A 15,403-nucleotide genomic window follows, 5' to 3' on the forward strand; every position below is an offset into this window, starting at 1 on the left:
CTTCACAATAAGAGTAGGCTACCCTGTTTTTGGCTAAATAGAAGTGTCTATTTGTACCTCTCTAAATGTTATGATGAATTGAACAAGACTGTAAACAAGTGTAATGCTTTATTGGGTCGTCCACTCACAGTTAACCGTTTTTTGTATCAAGTGTGTGCTTGAAATGTACTGTCATTCTGCAAACTGTTAATACATACTTCAATCAATCAATCAACCCTCTAGGCTAGAGTAAACTATTAATCCGTTGATAAACTATTCATTTGCACATTAATTAAAAACGATAAATTAAGCATTTAAACGATTCTCTACAACTGTGGTTTTCAACCAGTGGTCCTTGAGGCGGTTCCAGGTGGTCCTGAGCTAAATGGCGGAGAGTTGATAAACAAATAGACCCTTAAATATTAACATCAAAATGTTGTTTTCAATAAATAAAAACATGAATCACACTAATCTTATTCTGAAGGTAACCGGAAACCTTATGTCTGCTAGCTCATAGACAGGAAGACCTACATCTGCTGACGGAACGGAACGGAAAATAATGTATTTCCGGGGCTTTGCTGCCGCCCACGTGACAGTGGTTGTAGTCTTTTTTTTATTTTATTTTTGGTTCGATGAGGGCGCCTACAAGGGGGGTAGGGGGGGGGGTCGGAAAACACTTCATTAATTTAATAATAATAATAATAATAATAATAATAATAATAATAATAATAATAATAATAACTAGTAACTAAAGTTTTGAGTTTAGACCACTGCTTGTAGTCGAGTAATATGTTTGACCAGGAGTATACACTTTAACTCAAGTACTTGTGTGTGACTATAAGCATGTAAAAAAAACACCAAAGCTGCAATCTTCCTGGGCGCTGCACTCCCTCAGCCAACCTGGGGAGAGGTCCGAACTGAGGCTGAGCTCATGCTTTCAATGCATGAGGAGTCCAAGCCGCTTGGAGTTTCCCCCAGTAGGACGTAGCACGTGGAAGGAACACGTTATTCCAACCAGTTCCTTTCCCCTCCATCAAACGCCCCGGCTGGCCAGGGGGAGGCAGTTTAGAGACCAGGATTACTGCATGTTTTTGTGAGGGTACCTACCCTAGGGGACACGGGGAGAACATGTGAGGGTACCTACCCTATGGGACACAGGGAGAACATGTGAGGGTACCTACCCTATGGGACACGGGGAGAACATGTGAGGGTACCTACCCTAGGGGACACGGGGAGAACATGCGAGCGTAACCTACCCTAGGGGACACGGGGAGAACATGTGAGGGTACCTACCCTATGGGACACGGGGAGAACATGTAAGGGTACCTACCCTAGGGGACACGGGGAGAACATGTGAGGTTACCTACCCTAGGGGACACAGGGAGAACATGTAAGGGTACCTACCCTAGGGGACACAGGGAGAACATGTAAGGGTACCTACCCTATGGGACACGGGGAGAACATGTAAGGGTACCTACCCTAGGGGACACAGGGAGAACATGTGAGGGTACCTACCCTAGGGGACACAGGGAGAACATGTGAGGGTACCTACCCTATGGGACACGGGGAGAACATGTAAGGGTACCTACCCTATGGGACACGGGGAGAACATGTAAGGGTACCTACCCTAGGGGACACAGGGAGAACATGTGAGGGTACCTACCCTAGGGGACACAGGGAGAACATGTGAGGGTACCTACCCTATGGGACACGGGGAGAACATGTAAGGGTACCTACCCTATGGGACACAGGGAGAACATGTGAGGGTACCTACCCTAGGGGACACAGGGAGAACATGTGAGGGTACCTACCCTAGGGGACACAGGGAGAACATGTAAGGGTACCTACCCTATGGGACACGGGGAGAACATGTAAGGGTACCTACCCTAGGGGACACAGGGAGAACATGTGAGGGTACCTACCCTAGGGGACACAGGGAGAACATGTGAGGGTACCTACCCTATGGGACACGGGGAGAACATGTGATAGTACCTACCCTAGGGAACACGGGGAGAACATGTAAGGGTACCTACCCTAGGGGACACGGGGAGAACATGTGAGGTTACCTACCCTAGGGGACACAGGGAGAACATGTAAGGGTACCTACCCTAGGGGATACAGGGAGAACATCAGGGTACCTACCCTAGGGGACACGGGGAGAACATGTGAGGGTACCTACCCTAGGGGACATGGGGAGAACATGCAAACTCCTAAGGCCCTTTTGCCAACCCTGCCTCGGGTATGGGCACTGATGACGTGGAGGAGAGGACACGCGGGAATTGAACCCAGGACCTTCTAGCTGTGAGGCGACAGCACTGCCGACTGCAGTGCTGGGACCCCCACTATAACCATTTTTAGATGGTTTTCCGGAATCATTCCGTCAAATAATTTACGAATCGCAAAGCCACGTTGTAAAAATTATTTTATTTGCATCCTTTAGAAAAATGGAAATACATATTTACCCAGAAGGTTATTGTCTGCAAAACAGCATATTATCATAAAGTTTGACATACTGAAAGTAACCGATGATCTCAACGGATCATAAGATTTACACGGAAATACCAACAATTAAAAGAAAAAGAAAAAAAAACTCTCAAGAAAGAAAACACACATTTACGCACACGCGCAGTCACCACACGCACACACACACACAGTCACACCACACACACAATCCACCCACGAAAGGTACCGAGGTGCAATGTGCAAAACCTCCGTTTAAAGATAGTAGTTTACAAGCCCTGATTACATCATCTTTACACATTTATGCTCTTGTACTTGGAAAAAACGAAAGGAAACAAACGTTCAGCAGCATTACTGAAAACTAAAAACTACATTCAAATGATGCTTCAACTCCGCAAAACACCAAAATAACTTACCATACAAATGTACATACAGTATAAGAATAATAGATAATGGTCCAGAATATCGAGTATAAGCTCAAGACAAAAATGTACCTTTGTTTTCCTATCTCTATTACAAATTCATGGAGCACGAACGAACGGTATATTGCTTTCTATTGCCGATTCTGAGCTGGCCATACAGCGTCCTCACCACCGGGGGTCACTGTTTCGTCCCATTACAGTGCTTCGTAGGGGAAATCCTTTGTCTCTCGTGTTCTTGTTTATTCATTGAGAATTCCAACACACTTCAAATAAAGGTGAAAAAAAATGAAACAAATGAACGGAAGGTCAAATTTAAATTGTGCTAATAATCAGTATTATTAGTCAACTCAGCACCATGGCTGTAGTAGTAGGACCAACGAAAATAGCGGATCTAAAGTTCAGAACGTGACGTGCTGCAAGCTTGGGCACCGATGCCCTGGGCAGCCGGCCAGAGCCTTGGGTCATTGACCGACTGGCCGGGCATTGAACCGTTTTAATGTATGTACGTACTATAGCACAGTGGCTTTAAACCTTTGCTGGATTATTAAAGCTGCTATAAGCAATATGTCAAACTTTTAATGACTTTTAATTTTTGGTATTCAGACAGCCAGCAATGGGTAGAACGTCCCCCAAAGTCTCTGTATCTTAGTCTCTGTGAAACATCTAGGGGCCACAATCTACATTCAATGATTTTCCTAGAAGCTTTGTCATTGGTCGGAGAAAAAAAAACCCCGGTCGCAATGACTAACCAATCAGGAAGTAGACAGGCAAATCGATCAATGACAAAGCTTCTAGGAACATCTTTGAATGCAGATTGGCCTAGATGTGTCACAGAGACTACATTTTTTTTTGGAGGAAAGTCATTCAAATTTTGACATAATTATTGCTTAAAGCAGCTTCAATTAAGGCCCACTTGACAAATTTAAAAAACAAAAAAACCTTCCACCGGTCCACCCATCGGGCCACTTCAGCCCCACATCTGAGCATGTTTATTTGAATGTTCCAAAAAAATTCAATTAAATTCCAATTATTCCCCCCCCAAAAAAAAAAACATTTAAAGGAAAAGAAAATCTCAGTACTAGTGTTTACATAACTATTCTTTTGTCTTATTCAACATAAAATAATTAAAATGTTTCATGAAAAATAATAATGCAGGCATATTTTGTTTTGGGAGTTTCTTAAAAAGAAGAAAAAAATGTGTGTCTCTTTCTAATAGCTGAGCCACTGTGCCAGCAGTTCACTTTGTGCAAAAAATATTACATCGAACAGGAATCAATGGAATGTTATTAAAGTTTATGGTGTAAACTACAGCAACAAATGTCCCTGAAAATAAAATTCAGTTTTTTGGGGTGGGGTTTTGTAAAAAAAAAAGAAGATCCGTTGAAATAAAGGAGTGGTGGATATACGCGTAGAATCATAGAGTATACAAAAACTATTCCTCGTGTAGATTCTCCACATTTTCACACTAAAGAGAGACATTTAAACAGAATTCACACTGGATAAATACTGCATTTTGTTGACGTGCCATCCTGCCCACTGAGCATCTTTTGGTCTAATAGACGTCTAATATTCATTCGTCTAAAGGGGCCGTCTAAAAATGCGACGTCTATTCTTAGATTAGACGTTGATTAGCGGTTGATTAATCTAAGAATAGACGTCTAAAACAAACTTTCATTTTTAGACGTTTTTTATTGCATTTTTAGACGCGCGTCTAATAGCCGGTATGGCTCAGTGGGTGGGTTTAAGGCTGGCAAAGTCAAAACCAAGACAAGAGTATGCAAAAATCAGAACGCAAAAAACCCCCCACATGAAAAACACTTTTGAGTGTTGTTCCATCTGGACAGCAGTGTTTGATAGTACTTTACATTTCATAGTTGGAAGTTAACCCCATACACTCAAAACAAGGTTTTGTAATATTACAGTAAAAAAATAAGAAAGAGAAAACCTTAGCGTTGATTTAACTCCAAAAAGTGCACACGATGGAACCAAATGGACCCTTACGGGTCAAACAGATGTGCATCTATGAACCAATAATCCAGTTATTACAAAGTTGCCTAAATCACAATTATTTGAGATAATCGCTGTATCTTTTTTTTAATTTATTATCGTGGATGGTTTCCATGTTGAACAATACAACAGCAGAAAGAACAGATCTACAACTATTTCTGCTATTTTGTGATTATTAGTGTCAGTGATTTCCCTGTATACTGTATTTAATACTGTATTTAACCCATTCTGGACGGGAACGCCTTTTGGCGTTTTAAGCATTACGTCATACTTTAGCTATTGAAAAAAAGAGCAGATCTACAAGCTCATAGCGCAGCACCAAGTGCCGCACTATGAGCTTGTAGGTCTGCTATTTTTGAAAAATGTGTCGCAAATTTGGAATATATATTATTTTAGAGTGAACATTTTTAACTCTAATCTTTGCTTCTGGGGGATGGTGGTCCCTGGAATAACATATTTTCAGATGGGGGTCGGCGGCCAATTACATATATATTTGGGGGTCCTCGACATGAAATAGTTTGAGAACCACAGACATAGAAACACAGAAAACTGTCAGGATTTAGAAGGCATTTATAGAATCGTCCTCAGGTCAAAATGGGTTAAGTTATATTTGTCGTATCTGCCCTGTGCAATTTGTGACGACGAAGCCTAGAAGGCAAAACAGAAATACAAGTTCCAATGTTCAAAACGCAATTAAATCGATGATCGAAATTATTTGGGTGAACTTAAATTTGTAACCGTGACTGACAGCCCTGTTATTATCATCTGTGATCTTAGGAAGGAGAGAATATGAGTTTTTCCCCCCCCACAGTAGTTGACTGGACTCGTGTGTCCCCTAAATACCTACAGGCCTTCGTCCCCTCCATACCTACAGGCCTTCGTCCCCTCCATACCTACAGGCCTTCGTCCCCTCCATACCTACAGGCCTTCGTCCCCTCCATACCTACAGGCCTTCGTCCCCTCCATACCTACAGGCCTTCGTCCCCTCCAAACACACCGTATAGAATAGATCAACAAGTAGATTGAGATCCTCACAGTCACAGGTCCATTTGGTTACACACCTCGGAGTTAAACCGCCGCTTAAAGACTTGTAGGAATGTGTGCTCCACCTCAAAACCACCCCAAAAACAATCTAATCTAAATAACGTGGAATCTGAAAGACCACAGCAGTATAGTTAAGGTTGGTAGGTCGTTAAACTCATTCAGGACAGGAACCCCTTTTGGTGTTTTAAGCATCATGTTATACTTTAGCTATTGAAAAATAGCAGATCTTGAGCTTGTAGATCTGCCATTTTTGAAAAATCATATTCTTTCAGAGCAAACGTTTTCAACTCAAATCTTTGCTTCTGGGGGGGGGGGTCCCTGGAACAATATATTTTCAGATGGGGGTCGGCGGCCACTTACATATATTTTTTGGGGGTCCTTGACATGAAAATGTTTGAGAACCACTGACACAGAAACACAGGGTTCTTCAGAAAACTGTCAGGATTTAGAAGGCATTTGTAGAATCGTCCTCAGGTCTGAGTGGGTTAAATGCCCTCACCCCCTCAGCTGCAACCGTCTGTAATCTCAGCTCTCTCGCGGCCTACCTCAGTACAAACCAACACAACTGAAGAACAGAGTAGACGACGCTACGCTACGCGACGCTAGCCGACTGGGCTCAGGGTCCGTGTCCATAGAAGGCTACGCGACGCTAGCCGACTGGGCTCAGGGTCCGTGTCCATAGAAGGCTACGCGACGCTAGCCGACTGGGCTCAGGGTCCGTGTCCATAGAAGGCTACGCTACGCTAGCCCACTGGGCTCAGGGTCCGTGTCCATAGAAGGCTACGCTACGCTAGCCCACTGGGCTCAGGGTCCGTGTCCATAGAAGGCTACGCTACGCTAGCCCACTGGGCTCAGGGTCCGTGTCCATAGAAGGCTACGCTACGCTAGCCGACTGGGCTCAGGGTCCGTGTCCATAGAAGGCTACGCTACGCTAGCCGACTGGGCTCAGGGTCCGTGTCCATAGAAGGCTACGCTACGCTAGCCGACTGGGCTCAGGGTCCGTGTCCATAGAAGGCTACGCTACGCTAGCCGACTGGGCTCAGGGTCCGTGTCCATAGAAGGCTAGGCTACGCTAGCCGACTGGGCTCAGGGTCCGTGTCCATAGAAGGCTACGCTACGCTAGCCGACTGGGCTCAGGGTCCGTGTCCATAGAAGGCTACGCTACGCTAGCCGACTGGGCTCAGGGTCCGTGTCCATAGAAGGCCTAGCCGACTGGGCTCAGGGTCCGTGTCCATAGAAGGCCTTTTCTTGGGTAAAGATGCATTATAAATCAGGGTGAGCGATATGGTGGTAAATATGGTGGAGACGATACCATGTCTGTGATATTATACGTTTCCATATCGCCCACCCGTAGCTGCTCTTCCTGCCTTTCAGCGCCGCCCTCGAGTAGGAAATAGTTCAACTTTAGAGGAGAGGAGTGACTCTCCTCAGTACGGCGCCACTTTACGGCCTCGCTACAAAAAACAACAGCTGTTCGATCATTTGGTGAAACAGCGGAGTCTTTATTGTGTCTCCTACTGACCAATAACCCGGTCATCAAATCTGACCTGGGGGGGGGGGGGGGGGGGTAGAAAATAAGTCATGTTTTGGGTGAACTCCTCCGTTAATGGGTCAAAAAAAAAGAAAAGAAAAGGCATTCTGAGACAGCGGACGGGTGCAGGCATGTGGTCCGACATACCAAGAGTCCGACACCCTACCCGAAACCCTAACCCGAACCGAACCCGCCACGGGTTAATTTTAACCCAGTGACTAATTCATTAATGACTGGAGGACTCTTGGCATGTCGGACAAACCAACGCCCCCCCCCCAGTGGACGCCCTCTCGCCCCGTCGTCTCTCCGAAGCAAAACCAATTATAAAACGTTACAAACAATAATCTAGAGCGAGGGCGGGCTCTCTTTATCTGTCTAGGCTATATATTCCTCGTATCATCTTTAAAGTACAGTAAATGTTGAACCTGCATAGGAGTGTGACAGCTACCACCTCATGTCCCATGTGTACAGGACGTACACGCGCGGGCTGCGTGCGCGGCTGGAAATATTGGTCATTCCCCATTGTGAAAATGCTCTTATTTCCTAGTAGTATAAATCACCCCGGGAGACCTCAGCGGCCTCTGGGGAGTCCTTGGTCGCGTACAAACTTCTTTTTACCTATACGTCTCTTCTCGCTACATAAATATGCTTCTTTTCTCACCCTCGAGGGCGGCGCGCGGGGGTGTTGGGGGGGGGTCTGTTTCTGCATCACGACGGCGTCTCGGGCTCTTTCTCAACGTCGTCTACGTGGCGTTTCGTTTCACCGGCAGGCTCTGCTTCAGCTGTAGTTTCACCGGCCGAATTACCCAGGTGAGCTTTAGATTCACTGGCAGCAGTGTCTAGATCCGCTGTAGATTCATTAACAGTATCTAGATCAGCTGTAGATTCATTAACAGTATCTAGATCAGCTGTAGATTCACTAGCAGCAGTGTCTAGATAAGCTTGTGTTTCAGTAACGGCAGTATCTAGACCAGCTGTAGATTCACTAGCAGCAGTGACTACACCAGCTGTAGATTCACTAGCAGCAGTGTCTACACCAGCTGTAGATTCACTAGCAGCAGTGTCTACACCAGCTGTAGATTCACTAGCAGCAGCGTCTACACCAGCTGTAGATTCACTAGCAGCAGCGACTAGACCAGCTGTAGATTCACTGGCAGCAGCGTCTACACCAGCTGTAGATTCACTAGCAGCAGCGTCTACACCAGCTGTAGATTCACTAGCAGCAGCGACTAGACCAGCTGTAGATTCACTAGCAGCAGCGTCTACACCAGCTGTAGATTCACTAGCAGTAGCGTCTACACAAGCTGTAGATTCACTAGCAGCAGCGTCTATACCAGCTGTAGATTCACTAGCAGCAGCGTCTACACCAGCTGTAGATTCACTAGCAGCAGCATCTACACAAGCTGTAGATTCACTAGCAGCAGCGTCTACACCAGCTGTAGATTCACTAGCAGCAGCGTCTAGACCAGCTGTAGATTCACTAGCAGCAGCGTCTACACCAGCTGTAGATTCACTAGCAGCAGCGTCTACACCAGCTGTAGATTCACTAGCAGCAGCGTCTAGACCAGCTGTAGATTCACTAGCAGCAGCGTCTACACCAGCTGTAGATTCACTAGCAGCAGCGTCTACACCAGCTGTAGATTCACTAGCAGCAGCGTCTAGACCAGCTGTAGATTCACTAGCAGCAGCGTCTACACCAGCTGTAGATTCACTAGCAGCAGCGTCTACACCAGCTGTAGATTCACTAGCAGCAGCGTCTACACCAGCTGTAGATTCACTAGCAGCAGCGTCTACACCAGCTGTAGATTCATCAGCCGATTCGAGATCATTTTCATCATCAACAGTATCTAGATCCATTGTTAATTCACCAGACGTGTCTAGATCAACGTGTGATTCGTCCACAGCGTCCAGATCCATGGTCAGTTCACTGCTAGAGTCTAGATCAGTGTGCAACACGTCCACGACGTCCAGATCCATCGTTAGTTCACCACTAGAGTCTAGATCAACGTGCGATACGCCTACGACGTCTAGATCCATCGTTAATTCACCGCTAGAGTCTAGGTCAACGTGCGATTCGTCAACCGTTAATTCACCGATAGATTCCAGATCTTTGCCGGCGGTAACGGCTTCAGACTTCACCTTCAGCTCCTCCCTCTTAACGAGCGACAGCTGTGGCTTACGGTCGCCGCAGTCTGCAGCCGCCGCAGCCGACGCCGGCTCTTCTGGACTCTCCGGTTCTTTTTTCACGGAGGGCCGAGTGGCGTCCGCAGAAGAGGACTCTACCAGAGAGGAGGAGGAGAAGGATTCCACGGAGGCAGGTTTCTTCGTGGACAGGTCCAGCGGCATCATATCGGCGCTGTTGTCCACGTGAGGCATGCCTAAACCTCCGAGCTGCGCCAGCACGGCGTTGGACAGCCCGGGGAACAGAGAGGTAGCTTTGTGCAGCGCTGCGCCTCCTCCTGCTGCTGCCGCGGCAGCCTGCAGTGCGGCAGACAGCTGCTGAGACTGGAGGAGCTGGAGGGGCGGCTGGCCCTGGTTGATGCCGGCCAGGCCATTGGCCAGCGGAGAGGCCACGGGGACAAACAGGACCAGGTTGGCGCCCGGCGGAGGCTTCTTGTCCAGGGCGATCTGCCACACCCCCGACGGCCCACCCATCGACACGCCCCCCGCCGACCCCAGCACTGTAGTGGCGGAGGAGGAGTCCAGTCTGAGGGTGGGGCCGTTGGAAAGGCTGAGCGCCAGGTGGTTGACCGAGGGGGCTTTGGCTGCGACCACGGGGGCGTTCGCCGAGACCAGCGTGACAGAGGGGTTGTCGGGGACCGACGGGATGACCACGATGACCTCGGGCCTGGGCTTCTTAGCTGGGGGAGCAGCATCCGTCTTAGAGGAGGGTGGACGCTTCTTTAGAGCACCCTGGGAAACAAAACAACACATACATCTCGTTATACTGTATATCACATAGGAAGCATTTTATTTAGCCTGGGGGGGGGGGGGGGGGGGTGTCTGTATCTATCGATGTGACCAGGTGTCTGTATCTATCGATGTGACCAGGTGTCTGTATCTATCGATGTGACCAGGTGTCTGTATCTATCGATGTGACCAGGTGTCTGTATCTATCGATGTGACCAGGTGTCTGTATCCATCGATGGTGTCTGTATCTATCGATGTGACCAGGTGTCTGTATCTATCGATGTGACCAGGTGTCTGTATCTATCGATGTGACCAGGTGTCTGTATCTATCGATGTGACCAGGTGTCTGTATCCATCGATGTGACCAGGTGTCTGTATCCATCGATGTGACCAGGTGTCTGTATCCATCGATGTGAACAGGTGTCTGTATCCATCGATGTGACCAGGTGTCTGTATCTATCGATGTGACCAGGTGTCTGTATCCATCGATGGTGTCTGTATCTATCGATGTGACCAGGTGTCTGTATCCATCGATGTGACCAGGTGTCTGTATCCATCGATGGTGTCTGTATCTATCGATGCGACATGGTGTCTGTATCCATCGATGTGACCAGGTGTCTGTATCCATCGATGTGACCAGGTGTCTGTATCCATCGATGCGACCAGGTGTCTGTATCTATCGATGTGACCAGGTGCCTGTATCCATCGATGTGACCAGGTGCCTGTATCCATCGATGTGACCAGGTGTCTGTATCCATCGATGTGACCAGGTGTCTGTATCCATCGATGCGACCAGGTGTCTGTATCCATCGATGCGACCAGGTGTCTGTATCCATCGATGCGACCAGGTGTCTGTATCCATCGATGCGACCAGGTGTCTGTATCCATCGATGTGACCAGGTGTCTGTATCCATCGATGTGACCAGGTGTCTGTATCCATCGATGTGACCAGGTGTCTGTATCCATCGATGTGACCAGGTGTCTGTATCCATCGATGTGACCAGGTGTCTGTATCCATCGATGTGAACAGGTGTCTGTATCCATCGATGTGACCAGGTGTCTGTATCCATCGATGTGACCAGGTGTCTGTATCCATCGATGTGACCAGGTGTCTGTATCCATCGATGTGACCAGGTGTCTGTATCCATCGATGTGACCAGGTGTCTGTATCCATCGATGTGACCAGGTGTCTGTATCTATCGATGTGACCAGGTGTCTGTATCTATCGATGTGACCAGGTGTCTGTATCTATCGATGTGACCAGGTGTCTGTATCCATCGATGTGACCAGGGGCCTGTATCTATCGATGTGACCAGGTGTCTGTATCCATGGATGTGACCAGGTGTCTGTATCCATGGATGTGACCAGGGGCCTGTATCTATCGATGTGACCAGGTGTCTGTATCCATGGATGTGACCAGGTGTCTGTATCCATCGATGTGACCAGGTGTCTGTATCCATCGATGTGACCAGGTGTCTGTATCCATCGATGTGACCAGGTGTCTGTATCCATCGATGTGACCAGGTGTCTGTATCTATCGATGTGACCAGGGGCCTGTATCTATCGATGTGACCAGGTGTCTGTATCCATCGATGTGACCAGGTGTCTGTATCTATCGATGTGACCAGGTGTCTGTATCTATCGATGTGACCAGGTGTCTGTATCCATCGATGTGACCAGGTGTCTGTATCCATCGATGTGACCAGGTGTCTGTATCTATCGATGTGACCAGGTGTCTGTATCCATCGATGTGACCAGGGGTCTGTATCTATCGATGTGACCAGGTGTCTGTATCTATCGATGTGACCAGGTGCCTGTTTCACTAAATCAGCATTAAATAATCCAGGATTTAAGACAAATCCAGGTTTGACAAAGTCTGCCGCGGTTTATTCCGTTCCACTAAAGCCAAGCCAGGCTGAGAAGGAGCGACTTTGTTGATCCAGGATCATAAAGCCAGGCTTTGTTGATCCAGGATCATAAAGCCAGGCTTTGTTGAGCCAGGATCATAAAGCCAGGCTTTGTTGAGCCAGGATCATAAAGCCAGGCTTTGTTGAGCCAGGATCATAAAGCCAGGCTTTGTTGATCCAGGATCATAAAGCCAGGCTTTGTTGAGCCAGGATCATAAAGCCAGGCTTTGTTGATCCAGGATCATAAAGCCAGGCTTTGTTGAGCCAGGATCATAAAGCCAGGCTTTGTTGATCCAGGATCATAAAGCCAGGCTTTGTTGATCCAGGATCATAAAGCCAGGCTTTGTTGAGCCAGGATCATAAAGCCAGGCTTTGTTGAGCCAGGATCATAAAGCCAGGCTTTGTTGAGCCAGGATCATAAAGCCAGGCTGAATCAATTCCTTTAACCCATTTAGGCCTGACGTCGACATTTTTTAAATGTCTTCTAAATCCTGACAGTTTTCTGAAAAACCTAATGTTTCTGTATCAGTGGTTCTCAATATATCATGTCAAGGACCCCAAAGATGATGTATTTGGCCGCCAACCCCCATCTGAAAATATGGTACCCCATATTTGAGTGATGTGAGAGCAGAATAGAAGAACTTACGGTGAGAGGACGGGCTCGGCCACAGTGAGAGAAGAATAGAAGAACTTACGGTGAGAGGACGGGCTCGGCCGCAGTGAGAGAAGAATAGAAGAACTTACGGTGAGAGGACGGGCTCGGCCGCAGTGAGAGAAGAATAGAAGAACTTACGGTGAGAGGACGGGCTCGGCCGCAGTGAGAGAAGAACAGAACTTACGGTGAGAGGACGGGCTCGGCCGCAGTGAGAGAAGAATAGAACTTACGGTGAGAGGACGGGCTCGGCCGCAGTGAGAGGAGAACAGAACTTACGGTGAGAGGACGGGCTCGGCCACAGTGAGAGAAGAATAGAAGAACTTACGGTGAGAGGACAGGCTCGGCCGCAGTGAGAGAAGAATAGAAGAACTTACGGTGAGAGGACGGGCTCGGCCGCAGTGAGAGAAGAACAGAACTTACGGTGAGAGGACGGGCTCGGCCGCAGTGAGAGAAGAATAGAACTTACGGTGAGAGGACGAGCTCGGCCGCAGTGAGAGGAGAATATAACTTACGGTGAGAGGACGGGCTCGGCCGCAGTGAGAGAAGAATAGAAGAACTTACGGTGAGAGGACAGGCTCGGCCGCAGTGAGAGAAGAACAGAACTTACGGTGAGAGGACGGGCTCGGCCACAGTGAGAGGAGAACAGAACTTACGGTGAGAGGACGGGCTCGGCCACAGTGAGAGAAGAACAGAACTTACGGTGAGAGGACGGGCTCGGCCACAGTGAGAGAAGAACTTACGGTGAGAGGACGGGCTCGGCCGCAGTGAGAGGAGAACAGAACTTACGGTGAGAGGACGGGCTCGGCCGCAGTGAGAGAAGAACAGAACTTACGGTGAGAGGACTGGCTCGGCCACAGTGAGAGAAGAACTTACGGTGAGAGGACGGGCTCGGCCACAGTGAGAGAAGAACAGAACTTACGGTGAGAGGACGGGCTCGGCCACAGTGAGAGAAGAACTTACGGTGAGAGGACGGGCTCGGCCACAGTGAGAGAAGAACAGAACTTACGGTGAGAGGACGGGCTCGGCCACAGTGAGAGAAGAACTTACGGTGAGAGGACGGGCTCGGCCACAGTGAGAGAAGAACAGAACTTACGGTGAGAGGACGGGCTCGGCCACAGTGAGAGAAGAACTTAGGGTGAGAGGACGGGCTCGGCCACAGTGAGAGAAGAACAGAACTTACGGTGAGAGGACGGGCTCGGCCACAGTGAGAGAAGAACAGAAGAACTTACGGTGAGAGGACAGGCTCGGCCACAGTGAGAGAAGAACTTACGGTGAGAGGACGGGCTCGGCCGCAGTGAGAGAAGAACTTACGGTGAGAGGACGGGCTCGGCCGCAGTGAGAGAAGAACTTACGGTGAGAGGACGGGCTCGGCCGCAGTGAGAGAAGAATAGAAGAACTTACGGTGAGAGGACGGGCTCGGCCGCAGTGAGAGAAGAACAGAACTTACGGTGAGAGGACGGGCTCGGCCACAGTGAGAGGAGAACAGAACTTACGGTGAGAGGACGGGCTCGGCCACAGTGAGAGGAGAACAGAACTTACGGTGAGAGGACGGGCTCGGCCACAGTGAGAGGAGAACAGAACTTACGGTGAGAGGACGGGCTCGGCCACAGTGAGAGAAGAATAGAAGAACTTACGGTGAGAGGACGGGCTCGGCCACAGTGAGAGAAGAATAGAAGAACTTGCGGTGAGGACGGGCTCGGCCACAGTGAGAGGAGAACAGAAGAACTTACGGTGAGAGGACGGGCTCGGCCACAGTGAGAGGAGAACAGAAGAACTTACGGTGAGAGGACGGGCTCGGCCACAGTGCTTTAGGTGTCCGTCGTACTCCTGCTGGTGGGGGAAGCCCAGGCCGCACTGCTGACACAGGCAGGGCGACTGGCCGGCGTGGCCGCCCATGTGCGACATGAGCAGCAGCGCCGAGTGGAAGCCCTTGCCGCACTCGGCGCAAGACAGCAGCCTCTGGTGGACACCGGCGTGCTTCTTCAGCTCCTCCTTGCTGGAGAAGCTCTTGCCGCACTCCATGCAGCGGATCTCGTCGCCCTTGGAGCCCTGGTGGCCCCAGCAGCCTGTGTCCTTCTTGTGTTTCTGGAAGTCCACCTGAGGGGTTAGGGTACAGAGACAGAGTCTTAGGGTACAGATCTAGGGCCCTTGGAGCCCTGGTGGCCCCAGCAGCCAGTGTCCTTCTTGTGTTTCTGGAAGTCCACCTGAGGGGTTAGGGTACAGAGACAGAGTCTTAGGGTACAGATCTAGGGCCCTTGGAGCCCTGGTGGCCCCAGCAGCCAGTGTCCTTCTTGTGTTTCTGGAAGTCCACCTGAGGGGTTAGGGTACAGAGACAGAGTCTTAGGCCCTTTCTCAATTCCCCCCTTCTCCATGGCCCTTAGCCCTTCCCCTTGCTGATGCGCGTTCACGTGAGGAGGAAGGGTTTTCTCAATTCTCTTTGGAGCGAGGGTTAGGGCCAAGGGTTAGGGCTAGAATCCCCTTCAAACGA

General features: G+C 48.9%; 1 protein-coding gene and 1 long non-coding RNA gene across 2 annotated transcripts in view; both read right to left on the minus strand.

Moving 5' to 3' along the window:
- Positions 1-2,384: 2,384 nt before the first annotated feature.
- LOC306925416 lies at positions 2,385-5,121 on the minus strand. Its single transcript, XR_013790246.1, has 2 exons — positions 3,291-5,121; positions 2,385-3,252 (listed from the first exon to the last, which is right to left on the minus strand). It is a non-coding gene; the product is annotated as an uncharacterized lncRNA (long non-coding RNA).
- A 3,030-nt stretch (positions 5,122-8,151) lies between these two features.
- LOC306925181 (uncharacterized protein) overlaps positions 8,152-15,403 on the minus strand; it is a gene marked incomplete at its 3' end in the record, with an annotated part of 37,309 nt that continues 30,057 nt past the window's right edge. The window contains exons 7-9 of the mRNA XM_079503871.1: positions 14,695-15,012; positions 9,222-10,356; positions 8,152-8,225 (exon numbers count right to left, since the gene is read on the minus strand). Coding sequence (XP_079359997.1) covers positions 8,152-8,225; positions 9,222-10,356; positions 14,695-15,012 — 1,527 coding nt within the window. The remainder of the gene's footprint in view (positions 8,226-9,221; positions 10,357-14,694; positions 15,013-15,403) is intronic.

This window comes from Electrona antarctica, assembly GCF_951216825.1.
Source record: "Electrona antarctica genome assembly, chromosome: 6".
Lineage (NCBI taxonomy): Eukaryota > Metazoa > Chordata > Actinopteri > Myctophiformes > Myctophidae > Electrona > Electrona antarctica.